The sequence below is a fragment of the Lynx canadensis genome, chromosome F1 (assembly GCF_007474595.2).
Source record: "Lynx canadensis isolate LIC74 chromosome F1, mLynCan4.pri.v2, whole genome shotgun sequence".
NCBI classification, from domain to species: Eukaryota; Metazoa; Chordata; class Mammalia; order Carnivora; family Felidae; genus Lynx; species Lynx canadensis.
This window is the reverse complement of record NC_044319.2, coordinates 31,714,509-31,738,905: the sequence shown is the minus strand read 5'-3', so window position 1 is coordinate 31,738,905 and position 24,397 is coordinate 31,714,509. Positions and strand designations below refer to the sequence as shown.

The window sequence follows — 24,397 nt, the reverse complement described above, 5'->3', positions numbered from 1 at the left end:
GAGCCGGTGATATACTTTTAAAAGGTTAATACTTAAAACATGACTATGTTTTGACTGAACACTTCTAGTTTTGTGTTATGATTGTTAGTTTCATTCCTGTATTTACTAGATATTTTTCCTTATAGCATGTTTTTCTCTACACATTGACAAATGAGTAAATGTGGGTCAGAGTCTTGATATGAGCCTACAAACCTGCTTTAGTAATTATAGTCACTCTCCTCAGCTCACTGTTTTTCCTAGATTATGCAGCAAATGTGGTATGTAGAACATTCACTGTTCTGAGGCCCTGTTTTAAAAGAAATAAATAAATGAGGTCTGCTACCTGGGCATCCTTGATTAAAAGCCCCAAACTGTGAGTGTATTTTCAGTTGAAGTCTTAGGCTTAAGATTTTAACCTAATTTGTGTTTAACTCTCTTAAGTGTGATGGAACATAAGTCCATTAAAACCAAAGGGGAATGATTTCTCTTCAAAGGCACTTGGCATGTTGTTCTGGCATAAACATAACATTGAGAAGTCCCTTGCTGATCTCCCTAATTTCACTCCCTTTCCGGATGAGTGGACAGTGGAAGATAAAGTCCTGTTTGAACAAGCCTTTAGTTTTCATGGGAAAAGCTTTCACAGGATTCAGCAAATGGTATGGTAATTTTGGTTTTACTGTGTTTCATACCTGAAAGATATCTTATGCTATCATTAAACACTTTCTGATTATTAAATACAAAAAAGTTTTCAGTCTAATTTCCATTTTTAAAAATATTTGACATTTAAAATACCTATATACTTGCTTATGGTCCTATTTTCTACAGCCATTCTAAAGCATGACAGTTAATGTGCTATTTCATTATAAGTCATGTTTTGTTTTGGCTTAAATGTATGTGTAATAGAGTTATTAAATGTGCTTGTTCTAGGGAAAAAATCATAATTTCAATTTTATTTTTAAATGTTTCATTTTTTAACATTAGGATTTTATTTTCTAATTTATATTCCTTTGGATATGAAAATCAATTTTTAAAGTTCTGTATTTCAATATTGCACAGGTGCTGTTGCCTTTTTTTAAGGAGAAAAACCCTTTATTTCTATTTTTTAAATTTTTAGTATGGTGTCAAAATAATATAAACCTGAGAAGTTGCTGCATTAGTGGATGAATGGATGAAAAATTATATAATGTTTACAAATGTATATAAGTGTGTTCCATTAACTGAAGAGAGCCTTTTTGATTGGGAGTGCGTATCCTTGTTTGCTAGGATGACAAATCAGTGCATGATCATTAGTCATTTTAATACCCAAAGACTTTATTTGGTAGCTAAAGTCTGTTTGTATTATTTATCATCTTAAAACCTGGATTTAAAACAAAATGATTAAAAGAATTCATTGTTAAGAATTGAATAGCTTTTCTTGAAAACATTATGATAAGTGACAGAAGCCAGATATAAAAGGTCACATATTGTATGATTCCATTTATATGAAAGGTCCGAAATAGGAAAATCCATAGAGACGGGAAGTAGATTACTAGTTGCCAGAGACTGGGATAAGAGAAGACCAAGGAGTAACTGCTAATGGGTATGGGGTTTCTTTTTGAAGTTATGGAAATGTCTGGAATTAAAGAGTGATGGTTGCATAACTTAGCAAATATACTAGAAACCACTGAATTGTAAACTTTAAATGGGTGAATTTCCTGGTATATTAATTATGTATCAATTTAAAAATTCCAATTTATAGAGGAGGGAAAAAGTAACTCTTTAAGGAAAATATGTATGAAATGCTAACATCATACTGAGGGACATCTAGGTGCATTGTTACCATGTTAGTTTGTGACATTCTTCTCTCCCCTCCCCCCCAGAACAAATAGGAATAGTCATTCAGAAATGTCAGTGACACAGGTGTGACGGTTTCCTGTGACTGTAACAGCACTTTTTAGTTCTATAATTCATAAAGGTACCCATGAAAATATTTTTCATCTATCACTTTAAGTATCAAAGAATAATGTCAGAAATATTATTCATTCTGTTAATCAGTTCATGAATTAAACTTGCTGATATTGACATGATTTTTTTTCAAGCTTCCAGATAAGACAATTGCTAGCCTTGTAAAATATTACTATTCCTGGAAAAAAACTCGATCTAGGACAAGCTTGATGGATCGCCAGGCTCGTAAACTAGCGAATAGACATAATCAGGGTGACAGGTAGGTTGGATGCTTTTATATAGTTATATTGTTAGGGACATTGGATTGGATTGCTTACATTTCCCAAGGAAGAAAAATTATCACAACACATTGTAAATACTTTTTAACCTTACATTCATGTTTCTGCTCTGACAGGAAGAGTTGAGTGATCAGAAGTCTTAAGAGCAAGAACTTTCTGCAACTCTTTCACTGTTAGTCATAGCCAGCAAACTTGCAGCTGAGTTATATTGGAGCTGTGTTTAACTGTACTCATGATGGCTTTCTTTTAGTATTGCTGTATTCAATACATATCTTAGAATACATTAAGAAGTATATTCTCTAGAACATGGCTTGCCTGAGTACAGTAACCTGAGTAATTGAAATCCACATTATTTCACCACTTTCTGGTGATATAAAATCATTTTGCTTCCTGGTGTTTGTCTTTATCCTCCAACTGGAGAACTGAAATCATGAGTATTATATCAAATTAATATATGTGTTTTCTTTCCCAATGATACTCTTTTTAAATATTTTTCCTATTGGGTCTCTGCTTTTTAGGTAGAAATGTTTGCTAAAATGATTATATGCGCCCAAAAGGATCAATGTTTCCAAATACTACAGAAATTTAAATTATAGAAGCTCATCTTCCCAAAGACAGCTCATGTTTTGTTGGGGAATATTTAGTGAGATTATTGGCAAGGTGTATTGCAATTTGATAAGAGCCCTGGAATAGAATAAAAATGGAATTAAGTTTACTGATCTTTGTTTCTTCTCAGCGATGATGATGTGGAAGAAACACACCCAATGGATGGAAATGATAGTGATTATGATCCAAAAAAAGAAGCCAAGAAAGAGGTAATGATGATCATTAGAGTGCTTATAGTTGTTCTACAAATCCATACAAAAAAGAATGAATCGTATTTCATGTTAAGGAAAACATTTTTATATAATGGCATAGGAAGTAGTAAGTTTCAGTGTTAGAGGTTTTTGAAAAAAAAAAAAGTAATATCTAGAACTCCTAGTTAGCCAGTAGTTTAAATAATTGTTGGTAGGGGGGGACACCTTGTGGCTCGGTCAGTTAAGCATGCCACTCTTGGTTTTGGCTCAGGTCATGATCTTGTGGTGAAATCGAGCCCTGCGTCAGGCTCTGTGCTGGCAGCAAGGAGCCTGCTTGGGATTCTCTCTCTCCTGCTCTCTGCCCCTCCTCTGTGCACACTCTCTTAAAATAAGTAAATTAAAAAAAAAAAAAATTGCTGGGTTATCTCATCCACTTAGAAGTATAAAAGCCCTGCCACAATCCCTAGTCTTTAATCCAGAGAAAAGAAAACCACCCTCAGATGATATAATATGAGTATAGTATAGTGTAAAATTACGCTTTCTGGTTTTGTTACACAGTTTTTCTTGAAAATACTTTTTTTGTTCCATGTTATAGCAAATTAGAAATTACAGATCTTTCTCAGTCTGTAATGGGGTTACATCCCAATAAATTCATTGTAAGTTGAAAATATTGAAGTCAAAAATGAAATTTAATACACCTGATCTAGCGAATAGTATCCCTTAGCCTAGCCTAACTTAAACATGCTCAGAACATACATTAGCCTACAGTTGGGCAAAATTATCTAGTACAGAGCCTATTTTATAATATAGTGTTGAATATTTCATGTAATTGAATACTGTACCAAAAGGACAAAATAGAATGGCTGTCAGTGAATCAGTTGTTTACCCTCGTGATTGCGTGGCTGGCTGGGAGCTGCAGCTCACTGCCACTGCCTGGCATCACGAGAGAGCATCATACTGCGTATTACTAGCTCGGGAAAAGGAGCATTCGAAGTCCAGTTTTTGTTGAATGCCTGTGGCTTTCACACCGTCATAAAGTTGAAAAATTGTAACTGGAACCATCATAAATTGGGGACTGTCTGTAGTAGTGGTATACTGATAGCAGTGAAAATTAAAAGCGGCCTCAAAGGAAGAGACGGAAGAATCCCCAGCTAGAAAAAAAAGCACCCATATTCCTCAAAATGATAATAATGATGACTTAAAGTTACTAAGCAAAGGCTAAATTGTTATACACACTCATTTATAAAAGCAAGGAATTATGTAATTGTACAAAATAGACCCAATATTGAAGGGTAAAAGATTGTGTTATAGACAGCTGTGGAATGGTGAATATTGAAATTGGGAGACAGAATGTGACCTCATCCTGTTTAATGACCCCTATTCCTCTTAAGGAACTCACTGCCGTGGCCTGTCCTGGCCCTTGGCCATCATCTTAAATTCTCATCAGTGACAACTTAAGGATCCTACTCTTGCCTCAATTTGATATGTAACTAATTTTCTTACTACTGCTAAATGTTTTCAAATTACTTGATTCCTTAATTTTTTTCCAAGTCTGCCTTGTTTCCCTGAGCTATAGACCCAAGGATCAACTACTTAAATTGCTCTCTTCCTAGTATCTTTTAAGTCCCCATGTCCCTATTTTGCATACCTTCCCTAACCCTGTAAACCCACACTGCTTCTTCAGTTGCTGTTCTTGGTCTGAGAGGCACAGCAGGAGAACATGGCACAATCATGTAAATTGTTGCTACTTAGAAAAAATAGCTTCAGGTCTCTGTGTAGTCCTTAATGCCTGTTTTTAACCTCTCAGCCTCCAGGTTTTCCATTGGTAAAATGAAAAAGAATTGTTCTGGGAATCAGAGAGGTAATATGTATAGAATCACTTAGAGTACCCAGGACATAATAAATCCTGAATAAAAGTTGCTGGTTTTCTGTATACATCATCTACCGCTTCTCCCCCGCCCAAAATCTCAGCAGAGAACTTCATCTACTCCACAGAGAAAATATCAAGCAGGAGCTCCCTTACATTCCAGCAAAGTTTTTGAAGTCAGGGACTGAGTTATATTGTGTATCTTGTATCTCCTAGCACGTTACACAGTACTCATTGTCCACTTCTTTGTCAGTATTTGAGGTGATCAGACTTTCAAAAAATGTTACAGATCTGTCAGTATGAAATGATATCAGGAACATTTACTGAATGAAGTCTGCCTAAATGCCTGTCTCACACAGTAACAAAGGTCCCTTCCCTTGTGCTATATAATTCCATTGCTTGTTTGATCCCGTCTATCCTTTCTTGTCACATCTAGAACTTTTCCCATTAGTTATCCCTCTCTATGCCATATTTTCAGCCTTTTCTTTTTTTTTTTTAATTTTTTTAATGTTTATTTTTGAGAGAGCATGAGTGGAGAAGAGGCAGAGAGAGAGGGAGACACAGAATCTGAAGGAGGCTCCAGGCTCTGAGCTGTCAACACAGAGCCCGATGTGGGGCTCGAACTCACGAGCTGTGAGATCATGACCTGAGCTGAACTCTGATGCTCAACCAACTGAGCCACCCAGATGCCCCTCAGCTTTTTCATTGCAGCTCAAAAGTATGTCCAGGTCTTCTGTTTAAAAGCATAACTATCTTGGGGTGCCTGGGTGACTCTGTTGGTTGGTTAAGAATCTGACTCTTGATTTCAGCTCAGGTCACAATTTTGAGGTCATGAGATTGAGCCCCACCACAACCGAGCCCCACATCAGACTCTATACTGAGTGTGGAGCCTGCTTTGGATTCTCTCTCTCTCTCTCTCTCTCTCTCTCTCTCTCTCCTGCTCTTCTCCCCTGCTTGTGTGCACTCGCTCGCTCGCTCGCTCTCACTCAAGTAAAAAATAATAGAAAAGCATAAGTATCTCTCTACCAGTCTAGAAGAAACTCTCCTCCTTAGTACTACTTCACTCTTGACTTTGCTTCAGTCAGGCTTCTGTCTTTTCACTTCACTGAAACTATGGACAGAGGTCATCAGTGACCTAACTGCCATATCCAGTGATTGATTGTTCATTGTATTCTACTTGTGCTTTCTTTATCATTTCAAGTAACTCACCCCTCGCTTCTTCCTGAAAATCTGTTCTTTGATTTTTGTAACACGATTCCGCGATTCTTGTCTACTTTTTAAACTGTTGTGTCTCAATTTTGGTGACTTTTTTTCTTTTTCAGTTACTATTTTAAACTATACTATTCTATACTTTCTCAATTCTGTTTGTTTTGTCATTGTTTTTAATTTTTTCTCTCAAGTATAAATTTTGTCATTTTCTTTATGTTGTATGCCATTGCCTTATTTTCAGGTTTTCATCTCTTTGAATTACTGGAATGTTCTGTCTTCTCTCCTTGCTTCCAGACTTTTCCCACCACCCCTTCCAGTCTGTTCTTTAACCCTATTACTGAAGCAATCTTTTGAAAACCAAATTTACTGCTGGCAACCTTTTCATGGCTTTGTAGGATTAGGATAAAACACAAAGCTCTCTAGTGAGGCATTCCCTACCCCACCCCACATATTTCAAATTACTAGCAGTGTTTTAGATAAGTTTTTTAGTTCCCTGGCTTTTGTCCTGTGGTTATGTTGGTTCTCTCTTTTTCTGGAATTCTCTTTCTTCCCAAACCTGCCTAGCTGTGCTGATATCTCAGAGCCTGGAACCTGTTTCAGATTCTGTGTCTCCCTCTCTCTCTGCCCCTCCCCCCCACATGCTCTGTCTCTCTCAAAAAATAAATAAACACTTAAAAAAAATTTTTTTAAGCGTTCTTTTGGAACAGAGCTTCTCAGGTTTAGCAGGTTTTAATATTGCACCCATAAGGGGCATGTAGAAATTATGGAGGGGTTTTCGTTATTACGATGATTGTAGAGCACTGCCGGTATGTGGTGGGAAAGGCATGCCCACCAGCTCTCCTGCAATGCACAGCACAGATTTTTCCCACCAAAATGCCACCAGTGACTTGACGGAGTAAGTAATACCCTAGCAGTGTTTGGAATGGAATTATTCTAGGGTATAACCATGTTCAGCTTTACTGGGTAATGGCAAACCATTTTCCACATTTGATGTACAGTCAACCCTTGAACAACATGGGTTTTGAACGCTGTGGGTCCACTTACATGCAGATGTTTTCAATAAATCCAGTCCTGTAACGTTTATTTTTTTCATAACAGTTTCTTTTTTCTAGCCAAGTTTATTTTAAGAATGCAGTGTATAATATATACAACATACAAAACATGTGTTAATTGTATTGTCAATAAGGCTCTGATCAACAGTAGGCTATTAGTAGTAGTTAAGTTTTGGGGGAGTTAAAGGTTACATACAGATTTCCGACTACAAGGAAGGTCAGTGCACCCATCCCCTACATTGTTCAAGTTCAGTTGTATTTCTTTTGGGCCATAGGGTACTAATTAGCCACTTGCCAATATGTGGCATAATCACTTATAAAATGTTACAGATATGGTAATATGAAATGGTGTTGTCTTCTCAATTTCATCAGATTACTAATGACGCTGAATATTTTTCTGTCTATTGTGTCTTTTTTAGAAAAAATGCTATTTGTGTTTGTTTTTTATCTTCTTTTCTGTTGGGTTTTTGTCTTTTAAGACAGAATATAAAAGTTTTCTTTCATATTGAATTCTTTATGTATTTTGGATACTAATCCTTTAGTTAAGCATGTTGCAATATCTTTTAGCAGTTTGTGGTTTATCTTTTAACTCTCTTTACGTGTTTTGGTGAACACCTATTTTGTCAGAAGCGTGTAAATATTCAAATTTCAATGTTCTTTTATATTCTTCAAATTTTAAAGTTTTGCTTTTTACACTTAAGTCCTTGATCTGTTAGTAATTTAGTTTTGTTCATGTTGTGAGGTAGAAATCCATTGTTATTTTTGTTTTCTAATATGGAAGTGAGTTTATCTCTTTTAATTGGTCTGCAGTGTCAGCTTTATCATATATGAGGTTTTGTATATACATGGCTATCTAGTCTGCTTGTCACTTAAATATCCCCTGTCCCACAATGTCTTAATTACTATATCTTTATAATAAGTCTTGTTAGCTGATAGGTTAAGTCCCACTGCTTGGTGTTCAGATCCTGTGTTCCTCTCTCTCTTTTTGCCTCTCCCCTGCTTTTGTGCACGATCTCAATCTCTCTCAAAACTAAATAAAACAAAAAGAGTAAGTTCTTTGACTTTTGCTCTTGAGGCTTAACAATTCCTAGAAAAGCCATATTAGATATTCCTTTGAATCTACATATAGAAGTGGAGATATACAAATAGGGAGAGATGAAACTTCTGTGTAATTTTTTTTTTTTAATGTTTTTTATTTATTTTTGGGACAGAGCGAGACAGAGCATGAACGGGGGAGGGGCAGAGAGAGAGGGAGACACAGAATCGGAAACAGGCTCCAGGCTCTGGGCCATCAGCCCAGAGCCCGACGCGGGGCTCGAACCCACGGACCGTGAGATCGTGACCTGGCTGAAGTCGGACGCTTAACCGACTGCGCCACCCAGGCGCCCCAAACTTCTGTGTAATTTATTTGTAGATAAGTTTACATTTCCTACAAAGGTATTTATGTTATCTGAGAATAATAGCAGTTTTATTTCTTTTCAATTCTTACCTACCTTTTAATTTCTTCCCTTATTGAACTGGCTAGGTTCACCATTATTATGTTGAAAAGAACATTATGATAACAAATGTTTTTACCTTATTCCTAATTGTAGAGGGCATGGTTTTTATGTTTCAGCATCGACTAGAGTATAATTGAAGGTTTTCAACTTGCTCACATGACTGGTAGTTGATATGCTAGCTGTCAGCTGGCATTCCTCTCTAGCCTGATGGCCCGTGAGTGATCTGAGTGATCTGGCTTTTTACCATGGGCTGGTTTTCTCCAAAGCATTCATCCCAAAAGCACTAAGTGGAAACTACCCAGCCATTTCTGGCCTAGCCTTGGAAGTTATTCAGCATCACTTCTGTGGGTTATAAGTGAGTTACTGAAGTTGATCCAGAATCGAGGGGAGAGGATATAGATCCCCACTTCTCAATGACTGGAATGTTGAGGATTTTGATGACATGTTTTGAAACCTCCAGGTTTAGAATATGGAATATTCAGAAATGTTTTTCCTTATGTGCTTGAGAAGAATATATACCCTTTTGGTTACAGGATTCTGTCTGTGTCTATTAATTGTAGCTTGTCCGTTCTGTGCTTGAAGTCTATGTTCTCTTACTGCTTGCTTCCTTGCTAGCATGGTTTTTGTTATCTGCTTACTGATCAATTAATTGAGAAGTGATGTTTTTGTGATATTTTATGTTTTGAAGCTATTATTAGGTGCATAGAAGTCTAGAATTATTTTATCTTGCTGTTGAATTGAACCTTTTATCAATATGTAATGACCCTTTCATCTCTTGTAATGTGTTCTGCTTTAAAGATTATTTTGCCTGGTATCTTTCATTTATTAAGTATTTACCTGGTATCTCTCTATTATTTTCTTTCAGCATTTCAACAGTGTTCTCTGTGAATCACTGATCTATGTGTATTTTTGTTCTTTCTTGTTCTTACCTTTTGACTTGTTTTTTCTAGTTTTGTTTCTCTTCCTTCATGGCTCGCTTTTTTTTTTTTTTTTTGGCATCAAGACTGCAATTCCTGTTCCATTTTTTTAGTCTCTGCTAGTTTGGGATGTTTCTATATTTCTATTCTTATTGTGTACCCTGGAAAATTTTCCTGCATGTTTAACTTGGTGGAGGCTTTTTTGTTTTTTGTTTTTTGAAATAGGCTACACACCCAGTGTGAAGCCCAATGCAGGGCTTGAACTCAAGACCCTGAGATCAAGACCTGGGCTGAGACCAAGAGTCAGACGCTTAACTGACTGAGCCACCCAGACACTCTCCTGCATATTTAACTTAACATCTAAATTAATGACTTTCTGATTAATACAAGGCCTTTAGAATGTGTTGACTTTATTCACTACCCTCCTCATTTATATGCTGTTTTTGTCTAATTTAAGTTACATCTTGTTTTTTAAAATCTCATATAGTTGTTCTTTATTTACATTTATACACGTGTTTAAAATTTACTCATTATTCTTTCTTGAATTTTAGACATTTCTTCAAAAATCATTTCCCCTTGTCCTGAAGTGTATGTATCTTCTACAAGTTAAATTTGTGAGAATCTGTTACTTACAAACACAGTTAGTTTTGGTATGTCTACAATGTCTATATCTCTCTTGTTCTTGAAACCCTGGTTTTGCTGGGATTAGACTCCTAGGTTGACAGTTAATTATTTGAATATAATATTCTACTGCTTCTCATTTCTATTGTTGCTGCAGAGAAGTCTGCTGTCAGGCTAATTATCATTCCTTTGGAGGTAATTTGTCTTTTTCTCTGTTTTTATGGTCTCTTCTTTGTCTTTTTTTTTTTTTTTTTTTTTTTAAGTTTATTTTGAGAGAGAGAACACGGGCACGTGTGTGGTGTGGGAGACGGCAGAGAGAGAAATCCCAAGCAGGCTCCACACCACCAGGAGTACGGAGCCTGATGTGGGGCTCAAACTCACACTGTGAGATCATGACCTGAGCTGAAGTCGGATGCTTAACTGACTGAGCCACACAGGCACATGTCTACTTTGTCTTTAACGGTGTTTCACTTTTTTTTTTTTAATGTTTATTTTTGAGAGAGAGACAGAGTGTGAGCAGGGAGGGTCAGACAGAGAGAGGGAGACATAGATCCAAAGCAGGCTCCAGGCTCTGAGCTGTCAGCACAGAGCTTGACGCGGGGCTCGAACTTGTCAACCAGGTGATCATGACCTGAGCCGAAGTCAGACACTTAACCAACTGAGCCACCCAGGCACCCCAGTGGTGTTTCACTTTAATGTATCTGTGTGGAGCTGGGGTTTTTTGTTGTTGGTGTTTTTGTTGTGTTGTGTTTTGTTTTGTTTTGTTTTGTTTGTTTTTGTTTTGTTTTGTTTTTTGTAAACTTGTTTTGGATTCATTGTATTTCCTGAATCCTATGTCTTAAGTTCTGTAAAATTCTCACTGGTTGCCTCTTTGAATATTATGTCTTCCTCATTCTCCCTATTCTTTCCTTTGGGAATCATTTTAATGGACTTTAACATGTCTCTTAACCATCTCATTTTCCATCTTTTTGTCTTTCCATATTTCTGTACTGCATTATGGTCATTTTTACATGTGTGCAGTTGCTGCTGTTCTTCTGAGCTCTGTCTAATTTTCTGAGTTTCTAATCACGGAATTTCTAATCTTCTTTGTACTATTTTTTTTTTATTTCTAGATGTTCTATTCAGTTCTTTTGCATATCTGCTTAGTCAGTTCTGATAGACTCATAAAAGAATGTTCCATATTTTCAATTCTGTCATTTATTTCTTTACGCACATGTAACACGTTGTATTTTCTTTATCCAGTAATTCTAATATCTTCAATCTTTGCAGATCTAATTCTGTTGTTCTGCTGTCACTCATGGGACTTGTTTGCAGTTTGTGGTTGGGAGCTCATTTTCCTTGGAACATACTTGTGGAAAACTTTTGAGATGTGGGTTTAAAATTCATTCTTCTAAGGGGTACCTGGTTGGCTCAGTTGGTTAAGCATCCGACTCTTGGTTTCAGCTCAGGTCATGATCTCACGGATTTGTGAGTTCAAGCTCCACAGCACGGAGCCCACTTGGGATTCTCTTTCTCGCTCTCTCTGCCCTTCCCCCACATGCACATGGATGCTCTCTCTCTCTCAAAATAAATAAACTTTAAGAAAAAATAAATAAAATGCATTCTTCTAGAGACACTTTGCATTTGTTTTTGCTAAATGTCTGAAGGCCCTACCAACCTGAGGCTCTTTCTTTCTTTCTTTCTTTCTCTCTCTCTCTCTCTCTCTCTCTCTCTAATTTATTTATTTTTAAGAGAGAGAGAGTGTAAGGGAGGGGCAGAGAGAGAGGGAGACAGAGGATCCAAAGCAGGGTCTGCACCGAGAGCACATAGCCGGATCAGGGCTCAAACTCAGTAAGATCATTACCTGAGCTGAAGTCTGACCCTTAACCAACTGAGCCACATAGATGTCCCCCAGTGTGAGACACCTGTTGTCCATTGAAGCATGGGTGTTAGGCAAGTGCCAGCTCCTGCATACTCACTTATCCCCTTGGATTCCTTTTCTAAAGAATTGGAGCATTAAATCTGTTCAGTTGAAATTAGGTGCCATTCAACCTAATGGGCAGTTTCAAATGGATTCCTGTCTCAGAAGCACAGAATAACATTGTATTTTTATGTCACACTTTAAGAATATTGAAAGTAACAATGAAATCCTACTTAACATTTCATGGTCATTATTATTAGGACTGTCTTAACCTCTTCCAAAATACAAATTCACATCATATTTTATTCACAGATAAATAGATTTAGAGTTTAGAAATGTCAAGTTTAAGATAATTCTGTGTCGGGGCACCTGGGTGGCTTAGTCAGTTAAGTGTCCGACTTTGGCTCAGGTCATGATCTCACGGTTCTGAGTTCGAGTCCTGCGTTGGGCTCTGTGCTGACAGCTCAGAGCCCGGAGCCTACTTCAGATTCTGTCTCTCCTTCTCTCTCTCTACCCCTCCCCCACTTATGCTCACTCGCTCGCTCTCTCAAAAATAAACATTTAAAAAAATAAGAGGGGTGCCTGGGTGGCTCTGTCGGTTAAGCATCCGACTTCGGCTCAGGTCATGATCTCATGGTTCATGGGTTCGAGCCCCGCGTCGAGCTCTGTGCTGATGGCTCAGAGCCTGGAGCCTACTTTGGATTCTGTGTTTCCCTCTCTCTCTGCTCCTCCCCCACTCATGCTCTGTCTCTCACTCTCTCAAAAATAAAATAAACATTAAAAAAATTTTTTTAAATAAAAAAATAAAAAGATAATTCTGTGTCCTTTTTAATCTTTAGGGGCCTACTTCTCTTTCAACAACTTTAAAGTGAGAATGAAATGTTATTGGCCACTTGTCATAATTCCTAACTTGCTTCTTTTTAATTTCTTAAAATACTTTTGCACTTAATAAGTTATAGCTTTTTTGGCCCTTTATTGCTGAGGGAAATGGTATTCTATTTTGAAGCAAACAAGAATAGTTTAGAGTCCAACTTATTTTTTCATTTGTTCATAGTCCTCTATAGGCCTCTGGGCTGGAAACCAAACATTTTATTAAGTAGATTGGGTCAGGGATGCATTATGTTGTATACTTTTTTCCCCCCATTGGTAAGTGCTGCGTGTGTACTCATACGTGATGTAATGGGTTAGAAGTCTTTTTTAGGTGTACTTAGTGCAGCAGATACTTCTAGTAATAGACTGTTTTCAGGTTATTTGTGCATGAAAACGAAATAACCTGTTACTCTACCTTTATCCTTCTAGGGCAATACTGAACAGCCTGTCCAAACCAGCAAGATTGGACTTGGAAGGAGAGAGTATCAGAGTTTACAACACCGCCATCACTCTCAGCGCTCCAAGTGCCGTCCACCTAAGGGCATGTATTTAACCCAGGAGGATGTGGTAGCAGTTTCCTGTAGTCCCAATGCAGCCAACACCATCCTGCGGCAACTGGACATGGAGCTGATCTCTTTAAAACGTCAGGTATTTCATAAAAATCATTTTTAACCATCCTATCCATTTTGTTTATCCCCTTTTGAAACCTCAGTGAACTTCAGCTCTTTGCACGTTTTCTCAGCTACCTTTTTCAGCTACCTGTTTCTCAGCTACATAAGTTTCAGTCTTTAAAATTTACTTTGCTTCCAAATTCAAAGATGCTTCTGTCTATTCTAAATTTGAATCCCAGCATCACTACCTGTTAGCTCTGTGATACTGGGAAATAATAGACTCTCTGAGCTTCAATTTTATATCTATGAAATTGGGGGTAATAATCCTACTTCTCTTGCAAGTTGTTGGGAATTGTTTGAGATTTTACGCGTAGGTTGTTGAGCAGCGTCTGGCACATTTTGAATGCTCAGTGAGTACTGGCTGCTCTCACCTCCTCATCATTATTACCAGTGGTAGCAGCCGAGGTATTATAAATGTATTCTCATCATAATTAGGTTAATCATGGTTAAGAGTAAGGATATAGGGTCAGCGAACCTAAATTTTAACCCCACCTACATCGTCTACTTCCTGTGTAACCTTAGGGGAGCTGTTTAACTCTTAACTCAGTTTCTTCATCTTGAAATGTGGATAACAATATGATGCTTGGGAAGAATTAAATAAGAAAATACACGATAATGCTTACAGCAGTGCCTCGCACATAGTATGTACTCAGTTAATGGTTGTCATTAGGTCTCTGGCCTTTCTCGGTCACCTTTTCCTCTTTTTATTTGTCTCTGTTGTTTTCCCTGTCTCTTAGATCTAGGTACTCTTCCAAGTCTGTACTTTCTTGGTCTGTATCAACCATACACTACATGCCAGTGACAGCTGAATCTACTTCTCAGGCTATGACTTTTCTCCCAAGCTCTATATTGCTGTATTTCTAGCTACCTGCTAGGCATCTAATCTATCCCCTAAACATTTCTTTTCTGTTTTCTGTCTTACTGAAACATGAGAATCATCTTTGATTTATCCCTTGCCATTATCACATCCCCCAGTACACACAAACCCAAGTGGTAACCAAGTTGTGTAAGTTTTATCTGAGAAATTTTCTTTAAATCAGTCCCCTCATTTTTAATCCCATCACTACTACCTTTGTTCAGGCCCTTACCACCTCTTATCCAACCCTAACTGTCTTTTGATTGTCCTTACTATCCACTTCTCTGCAGCTCCATGTTATACATTGCTGTCTGTGTTATCTTCTTAAAATACTCGTATGATCAGAATCATTCATCTTAAAGCTCTTCGTTAATTTCTACTTGCCTTCACGTTACAGCACAGGCAGACAGGAATTTATGTTAAGAAATGTAAAATTAATCATGAGTTAGGAAACCACTGAAGGATTTTAAAGAGAAGTGTGACATGATCTTACTTACATTTTTCAACTATATCTCTTCGCATCTTTTAAGTAGTTGCCCTAGAGATTGCAGTATGCCTCTTCAACCTACCATAATCGTCCTTGCTTAAGTATTACAATATGCGTCCTTGGAGTTAATATTATACCACTGTATATAAAATGTAAGAATCTTGCAGCAGTATAGTGTGGGAGCAAGATCGTTTTTCTGTATCCCAAACATTCAGATTTCTCTATCTTTTGACCCTTGTTATTTCCCCAAACTGCTCTTACATTCCTCTTCTCTTCTCCAACAGACTTCTTGAATAAATATCTACCATATTAGCTTCCTCTGCTTTCTTATCATCACATATTCTCTGACCCATCCCAATCTAATTTCTGCCCCATACACTATCCTAATTCTACCTCTGCAAAAGCAATCTCAAGTTTATTTATTAACAAGTTGCCAGATCTCATGCCCTCTTCTTGGTTCTTATTTCTCTTGAATCTGTTACTGCTCAATAATATTTGACACTGACAACCACTTCTTCCTTCTTAGACTTCCTTTCCTTTGACTGCTCTGACGCTGGACTCTCTAATATAGGTAGCATGTTTTTGACTGAATGCTTAGCCTTTAGTTGAACAGTGAATGTATGTAAGACTCCCATCTCCCAAACTACAACACCCCTTCTCCTTAGAGAACTTCTAAAACACTTTGTCTGTAATATTTTTAAAAATGGCTTGAATGGTCTTAAAGCTGGGGTAGGAGTGGCTGCATCTTTCCAGAAGATGTGGTGGTTCTTGCCTGGGCTGCTTCCTGGCGCTTCTCTTGACTTTGCTTCACGCCCTGGGCACCCCGAGGTTCTGTTGCAACTGCTCTCACCATTGCAGCCATGATCTCCTTACCGGACACCCAGAGAATTGGAGTGGGATTAACAGGATATGGAGTATTTTTCCTGTTCTTTGGAATGATTCTCTTATTTGACAAAGCACTACTGGCTATTGGAAATGTTTTATTTGTGACTAGCTTGGCTTTTGCAATTGGTTTACAAAGAACATTCAGAGTCTTCTTCCAAAAACATAACATGAAAGCTACAGGATTTTTCCTGGGTGGTATATTTGTTGTCCTTGTTGGTTGGCCCTTCGGTAGGCATGATCTTTGAAATTTATTGATTTTTTTCTTGTTTTCAGGGGCTTCTTTCCTTTGGTCATTGGCTTTATTAGAAGAGTGCCAGTCCTTGGGTTCCTCTTGAATTTACATGGAATTAGATCATTTGTTGATAAAGTTGGAGAAAGCAACAATATGGTAGAAAGACAAGTGAATTGGGGATTCATTTAAAATGTTGTATTATTTATAAAGTCCTTTGAAGAATATTCAGCCCAAAATTAAATTACATGAAATAGCTTGTAATGTTTTTTACAGAAGTTTAAAACTTAGATCCCACCAAGTACCAATAGCAGTTAAAAAGCAATGAAAGCAGTCTTCTAATCAAGTGATCTAAGAAGTCAGCAAGGAAACTGAAGGAGTGAAATCTTTGTTACAACACATATTGAAACTCTTGAGGATGATTTTTATTGTTTTTCTGCAGTGTGGGAAATACAGCCATCATTGGAGAAATGTGGTTCTGTTTCTTTTCTTTTTCTTTTGAAGATGCAGGAGCACCCATAGGCATTTGCTTTTTGGAAATATCCACTGGAATGGCAAAAGTATTTCCAGTTGCATTGTGTCTCTGAAAGTGATAACATGAGTTAGATTGGATTATGTCATTTTAATGTATTAAAGCCAAGGAAAACCCGGTTTTGATGTATGAAAGTCGTTCGACTTTTTTTTTTGGTAACATGGTTAAAATTTTTAAAAAGTGCTCAAAATTTTTTGTTTTTTTATTTTTTGTTTTATTTTTTTTAAGTTTATTTTTATGTAGTTTGAGAGAGAGAGAGAGAGGGAGAGAGAAAATCCCAAGCAGGCTCTGCACGGCCAGCACAGAGCCTGATGTGGACTTGAACCACGAACCATGAGTTCATGACCTGAGCCGAGATCAAGAGTCAGATGCTTAACTGACTGAGCTACCCAGGTGCCCAAGTGCTCAAAATTTTTTTAAATAATGAAGGGATAAAATGTACTCAGTCACCTGTATTTATACTTTATCCTTGACACTACTACTTCACTTATAGCTTATATTTATTGATTTTTATGAAGGACCTTCTTTAAAGCTTTAAACTCCTTTCTCGGTTAGTCCTTTGATGTGTGACGTAGTAAAGGTTTGCACTCTTGGGTTTATAAATTCTACTACTTTTATATCCCAGACCCATCTCCTAGTGTCCAAACGGACTTCTCCCTTACCCACTCCAGTTACCTGTTCGTTTTGCATTCCCTGTCTCAGCACCATGTACACTCACTTATTCAGGCCAGTGACTGGAGTTACCCTTGATTCCTGAGTCTCCCCTGTCAGCTTTTCACAAGCACATCTTAATTTTGTTTCCAAGTTATTTATTTTATCCGTCTGTGTGCCACCACCATCACCCCTTCTTTCCTGCTGTGGTAATTGAAGTCCTCAGTATTTCTTCTCTGACTTGTTAGATTAATTTTCGTCTTCACTCTATCCCCTTCTCCAAATTACAACTGGAATTATTGCTCTAAAAAGACAAATATGGTTACATTTACTCCCTTGCTTAAAAGTTCTTCAGAAAGTTTCCTTTAGTCTTTAGGCAAGATTCAAATTCTTTGTTCTGGCCCAACCTAACTGCTTTCCTGTCTTTTCTACCTGCTGTTCTGCCTGGAAGGCATTTCCTGCTCCAACCTTATCTCCCTGCTTAATTCTTGTTAATCCTTTAAAACTAAATTTAGGTGTCATCTCCTTTGGAAAATTTACCCTATTTTCCCCACTACCCACACCCACTAACACTAACTCCCTTCTCTCTCTTCCTCCAAGTCTAGGTTGGGTGTTTTAGCATTTACTATACTTTTATATTTATCTCCCCACTAATCTATGAAATCTTTAAAGACTGAGACTTTTACATTTTATCTTTGTATGTCTAACATGGCTGACCACATTTGAATGATTTCTGAGGAAAAAATTTCCACAAATCACTTTATAAATATTGTCCAAACTAAAAAAAAAGAGCAAACCAAGAAAAAATGTAACCAAATGAGCAAAAAAAAATCCTAACCCTTAATAATCTAGTAAATGTTAATAATATTTCTAGTAGAATAGTAGTTAAAAACTTGGCATGGTTCAAATTCATGTTCTGCCTCCTAGAGCTGTGGCCTAGGGAAAGTTTCTTGACTTCTCTATGCCCTACCTTCCTCATCTCTAAAATGGTTACAGTAAAAGTAGAGTCAGTTCTGCTATAAAGCTTGTTTTGAAAACATGAATCTGTTCCAACACAACTGATAACACTAGGAAACAATTTGAGTATAATGTGCATTTTGCATTTGGTTATGTTTGATTTTTGTCAGTGAAAAACTGTACCTAGCTGAGTATATATCCACACACTTGAGATGTGTACTATCTCCCTCAGTTCACTGCATATTACGAACCACACACATCCACATGTGGTATTAAAACTTTGCATCTGATTTCAAATAACCTCCTTCTACCACTTCCCAGTAACTCACAAGCTGCAACTGTTTTGACACTACCTTCTATAAGCAACCTCAGGTCTTTTCCAAGGTGAAGTACCATCTTTATTGTAGCATTTGTGAATTTATTTCTTATTTAGAATGTATAAAGCTATTATTTTTATGAGGTTCCTTTTTTTTTGTCATCGATGAGGTTTTTCAGTGTTGTGTCCCTAACTCTGTTTCCCCATAAGTCCTGTGGTTTTTTATTGTGCAACTTTGTGTAGTGGGCTGATTTTTGAGAATGCGTATGTCAGGTTATAGCAGAACTGATTATACTTACTTCACAAAATAGTTGAGAATTAAATGATTTATTACATGTGAAGCACCAACAGTGATACTTATAATTATTAAAATTATCATTCTTATTGGAATAATTATTTGATCAAAACATTATGGTAATGAGAAATAGTAATGGAATTTAATTCCTTTATATACCATTTTTCTTATGAGGCGATATTGTTAAAAGATACTCAGATACTATGATTTGTAGACTATTAGTTTTTTAGATATATATATATATAATTAGTTGATACATATATTAGTTGATGTGGGTATTAGTTGAATGGCCCCAAGTGTGATAAAGTATAAGTGTTTGTCCTCCTGAAATAAAATTTAAGCAGGTTTTGGTATATATCCTATATCCTTTTCATTTATTGAATATTCATACATTTACCTAAGTCTGTGATCTGATTCATACTTTGGGTTATTTTGTTGAAGGTTCAGAATGCTAAGCAAGTAAACAGTGCACTTAAACAGAAAATGGAAGGTGGAATTGAAGAATTCAAACCTCCTGAGGTATGTTATTGAAGAATATATGTGACTAAGTGTGGTGAAACCTTATTCTTTGAATTATCTATCCAGTATTTACTATTTTGGTCACATGCGTTGTTAATACTTTGAAGATGTCATAATGTGGGTAATTTGTCATGTCTCTATTTTGTCATTTAGATAGTCTTTTGAGACTTGGCTAGTGATTTAAGTGAATTCATTTCTTTCCTGCCCTTAGCAATTCATATCAAGCGAAGTAGGGAAAAACAGTTATACAAATAGGCCCAGTGCACTGAGAGTAGAAGGTAATTGAGAAGCAAGCCAGTACATCTCTGGGTCTACAGCAATATTTGCTCGAGGTGTGTGACTTGGTAATACAACAGGAAAAAGATTACAATAAAAGGAGCTCATTTAGCAATTTTAATTTTTTATTTTAAGGTATTTGTCTTTTGATTCAGATTTTGTGTTAGGATTTTAGTATGTGGACTTAATTAACATTCTTATACTCATACCCCTGAAAATGTGAAATCTAAAAACAAGATATAGATTAACCTTTTTCTCAAGCCTGTCTTGTATTTCGTCTGAAATCTAATATATTTTTGATATTTGTGACAATTGTAGGAGTATTTAAATGCCCATAAAGTCCAATCAAATCTTTCTACAGAAGCTTCTATTTTAAATCTTTTCTCCATTCTCTCTTTTTAAGACTCCTATGCTATGCTTCATATCCTGGACTTGCCTTTCTATGTATGTAATAATCAAATAATCTTATTTGGTCCTAATGTGATGCCCCGTACCCCAACCCCCACGCCCCATCACAGGTTGCCTGAAATATCTACAAATGAAATATGTGTGAGGGGCTGGTGGGGGGAGGGCAGAAGAACAGTGCTTCAGAGCTAATGCACCATATTCTGTCTCATTTGAATCTTTTAGAAAGGAAGAATCATTAGGAATAAAATTGTTTTTGTATTTTTGTTTCAAAGGCCTCTTTCAAGAAGGCTAGATAATGGAAAAGAATAAGATATATATAGACTAATAAAATATCTCATTCCAAAACCACAGGTTATCCGGCAAACATTCTAGTGACATTTCTATTTATCTAGAAATAGTAATACAAAGAATACTACTTTATATTATTGTAACAAAACTTATTTTAAATTTTACACTGAAATTATTTTAATTTTATATTTATGCCTTTAAATGCATAAAAGCCAAAAACTTTAAATGCCTACAATTTCATAACTTAAAACTTAAATTTAAAACATACAGTAGATAGGGGTGCCTGGGTGGCTCAGTCAGTTGGATGTCTAACTGTTGATCTTGGCTCAGGTCATGATCTCATGGTTTCGTGGGTTCCAGCCCTGCTTGGGATTCTCTGTCTTCCTCTCTCTCTGCCCATCCCCTACTTGTGCACATGCTCATGCGTGCTCTCTCTCTCTCTGTCTCTCTGAAAATAAATTAACTTAAAAAAATAGCAGATACTGAAAACATGGGAGTACCTTAAAGAACTTTGTCAATAAATTTGAAAATTTAAATAAAACTTAGAAATTCATAGGAAAATCTATCTCACCAAATTGTTTTAAAAAGAAAATGTGATAAAGGAACAATTAACATTTTTTTTCATAAGAAAACACCAGGCCCAGACAGTTTTACAGAAAACATCTACCAAATTTTCAAGGAAACTGATTCTGACCTCAGTATTTCCAGAAAATTGAAGGATAACCCTCACTCATGAACATTATATAAAGTAAGACATGAAAATGCAATAGCACTTACAACTTTATGCCATCTCATTTGATGCTCATATCAATCCCAAGAAGTAGATGAAGCAAATACTATTATTTTACACGATAAAACTGGGCCTCAGAGAGGTTAATTGGCTTGATCAAAGCCACACATCTAATAAATAGTCAAATTTTGGCTATATTTCAAAATCTTAGAGTTCACTTGAAGTCCTAGATTAATATCATGCTCCCTCTTACTTTTGAAAGTTTTCATTTAATAGCAAAATTGTATATTGATTCTCACATTTAAATGCAGTTTTGGGGTTAGAAGTTATCAAACATTTATTACATCTTTTGGGGTTTTTTGGTAAAAATAATGATAAAATGAAACTACCAAAATCTTAACATTCTATTATCCATAGAGTGAAGTTTGAATATTACTTTGAGATTGATTTATTGAACTCAGATGACTTGAAAAAATATGTGTATTTTATTATCTAGAAAATACCCAGGATATATTTATATTTATCATATAATTTCTGTTGCTTTGCAGGGGAGAATAACCTGAATAGATACATTTCAAAATACTAGATTAACAGTCACAGTAAACACCTTGAAAAATTAATCTATCCCCTTTTCTTTAGGTTAGTTAATAGGATTTCTACCTAATACCTAACAAAAGAATTTCATTAACCATTGGAACAGTAGGCTACTAAATGATGTAACTCAACAGGAAGTAAACAGTTATTAAGATGCTTTACTTACTCATTTGGTTGTATTTGTTGTTTTCATTTAGGAAAATATTTGGTGAAGAAAGTCCATTCACTCCCATAAGTATTTGTTGATCACCTATTTCATGTAAGGCACTGTTTTAGGCACTGGGGGAAGTGCGTAAGGGAAAGAGGGGACACATTAAAATGAGGAAGAGATGGATTTTTTCATCTGCTTTAAAAAAAAAACAAAAAACACCACCTTACCGTCTAGATGTTATCAGACGAAATGACTGAAGTTTTGTGATAGATTTACAAGTAAAATGCTACAGGAAAACAAGTGGTAATATTCATTCTTGCTAGGATAATCAGGAAAGACTTCCTAACGGGAGATGTTTTAGCTGAAGTTTGAAGGATGAATAGGAGTTTTACACATAAAGAAAGGGGAGATGGAGGGAATAGTATGAACACTGGCTTGGTGTTGAACAGTACATTCAAACTATGTATAAATCCAGTGGGGAAAAACCAGTCAACAGGTATTCCCTGAGCACTTAGGATGTGCTCATTGTAGTGCTGATTACTATTCAGAATCCAGTGGAAGTGTAAAACATAAAACAGTTTTTTCTCATGAAGCATGTTGTCTACTTAGGAAGGCAAAGTTGGATGCAGAGGATGAGTAAACATGGTGTATGAGAGAGATATTAACAAGATTGGGTTTCACAGGGACTTCTTTATGATAGAGAGCAGTGGGCAAGGGCAGGAGTATAAAAGTCTGAGAGCTAGGAAGAGAAGTTTGCCTTTTAAATTAAGTCAAATGGGAAGACCTATAAGTTCCTCGTATAGGAAGGATGTAATGGGAATTTTTAATTTTAGGAAGATTATCTTGGTAGTATTGCATAGGCTAAGTTGGAATCTTTATAGCTGCTAAAATACTAAGCACGTGAGTGATAAAGTAAATGGTAAAAGGAGTTTTGGGTAGGGTCAGGTATTAATTGTAGGAGTGGCCAGCAAGTGATAAATCCAAAGAACATTGCCAAATAGAAATTAATGTATCTATTTGAAACCGTGTAAGAGTGTTGGGAGGAGTGGTGACATGTGGGGTTATGCTTTGACTTGTTTTAGTTGGAGGTAGGTGCGTGGGGACAAGGAGATTAATGAATCCAGGAAGGAAGAAACTTAAAAAAGTGCTTTTTGAAGCTAGAAATTTCCCCATCTGTGGATATTTTCATGCATAAGTGGGTGACCTCCTTTCATTACAGATATTGGATGGAGTTTTCAGCATTGGATGAAAGGTTTAACTTGGTGACCTTTCCTAATTCTTTCAAGTCAGAGATAGTATGAATCTGCTACTGACAAAAATGGGAAAGATATGAAGACTGATTTAACAGGGAAAGGATGCAGTGAAGATTCTGAAGGATCTTCTAAGGATGTCATAGATTCTTCTAGAAGGCTCTTTAGGCCTTTTATTAGTTTAATGACATTATACATTGGATTATTTTAGTTTAGAGTAATGTGTTATTTTTAAAACAACAGCATTTCAGTTGGGGCTTTGCTGTAGAAGTATGTTCTCTGTGCTACTACCTAGCTAGCCACAGTTACTACACAGTTTTAGATTGCTAGATACATTCTAGTTGTCCTTTCCTTAAGTTAAATCTCTACCAAAGTTTCTTGAGTTTAAAAGAGAACAGGAAAATCAATAACTTAAAGGAATCCTGTATATTTAAAAAATTTTGACCCTGTTTCTCTTTGTCTTCCCTTTCTTCCACTGCTTCCCTTCTGTCATACACAGACTTTCTAATTCATGCAATTTCAATCCCCCTCCCTACATTTTTCAACTGAAGCTGCTGCTTAAAGGCTAACACTGGTGCTAGTGACCGAATTCCACAGCTCTCACTCCTTTCCCTGGCCTTTTTCTGAGCCCTTGACATAGATGACAGCCTCTCTTTCTCCCTTTAACTTCTCAGAGGTGATGTTGTCTTTTATAACTATTATGTTCCCATCTCAGCTGTAATTTCCTTTCTGTACATAAATATAAGCATTCTCCCAAGTTTTTATCCTCATTCATTTCTCTTCTCTTTGGAGACAGCATACAAGCTCATCACTTCAATATATTAAAATTACATCATATGTACATGTAAATGACACAAACTCAACCACAGATACTCAGCCAAATGAAAAAGAATGTTTAATAATAGCAAGTAGAGTAATGCTGGCAGTCCTGCCTGGACTCCATTTGTCAAGCATCTCCCCCAGAGTGAGCAGTTAGGAGGTGGAACTGTGAATCCACTGTTTCTTGAGTCAGCTTCAGCTTCCGTGTGCCTCCTGTGTGAGCAGTTTCCTTGACTTGAAATTCTAGTATTTATGTATGTATTCATGTTGTTCATTCGTTACTACCCTAAATTTCAACCAAAGGCTTCATCTAGGATTCACTGAAAAACTAATGGTCCATTTCAGTGCTGGAGGAATACCTGGCCATGTGGACTTACTGAGAGATTGTGTGCCTGTCTCCGTTACCACCTTTAAGAATATTTCAAGAGTAATTTGGAATTAAAAGCAAAAATCTTTCTTTAATTCATGGGCTGATTCTAGAACCTTCATCTAAGTAAGCTATGGCTCCATTGTTTTCCCTCAAACTTTTTCCATACCCTTAAAAACTGTG

At 36.5% G+C, this 24,397-nt stretch overlaps 2 protein-coding genes across 6 annotated transcripts in view; both read left to right on the top strand.

The window, feature by feature from the left end:
• The window catches only part of RCOR3 (REST corepressor 3), a 52,873-nt gene that overhangs the window by 14,074 nt on the left and 14,402 nt on the right, over positions 1–24,397 (top strand). For all 5 annotated transcript variants that reach the window (XM_030302627.1, XM_030302626.1, XM_030302625.1 and 2 more), the window contains 5 exons: positions 474–635; positions 2,058–2,182; positions 2,938–3,016; positions 13,363–13,581; positions 19,254–19,331. In XM_030302627.1, the coding sequence (XP_030158487.1) occupies positions 474–635; positions 2,058–2,182; positions 2,938–3,016; positions 13,363–13,581; positions 19,254–19,331 (663 nt within the window). The remainder of the gene's footprint in view (positions 1–473; positions 636–2,057; positions 2,183–2,937; positions 3,017–13,362; positions 13,582–19,253; positions 19,332–24,397) is intronic.
• On the top strand, positions 13,599–16,772 carry LOC115505183 (vesicle transport protein GOT1B-like). The gene is given in 3 exon segments (XM_032591826.1): positions 13,599–16,059; positions 16,061–16,084; positions 16,086–16,772. Coding segments are annotated over 3 exon segments (444 nt in total). The 5' UTR covers positions 13,599–15,807; the 3' UTR covers positions 16,254–16,772.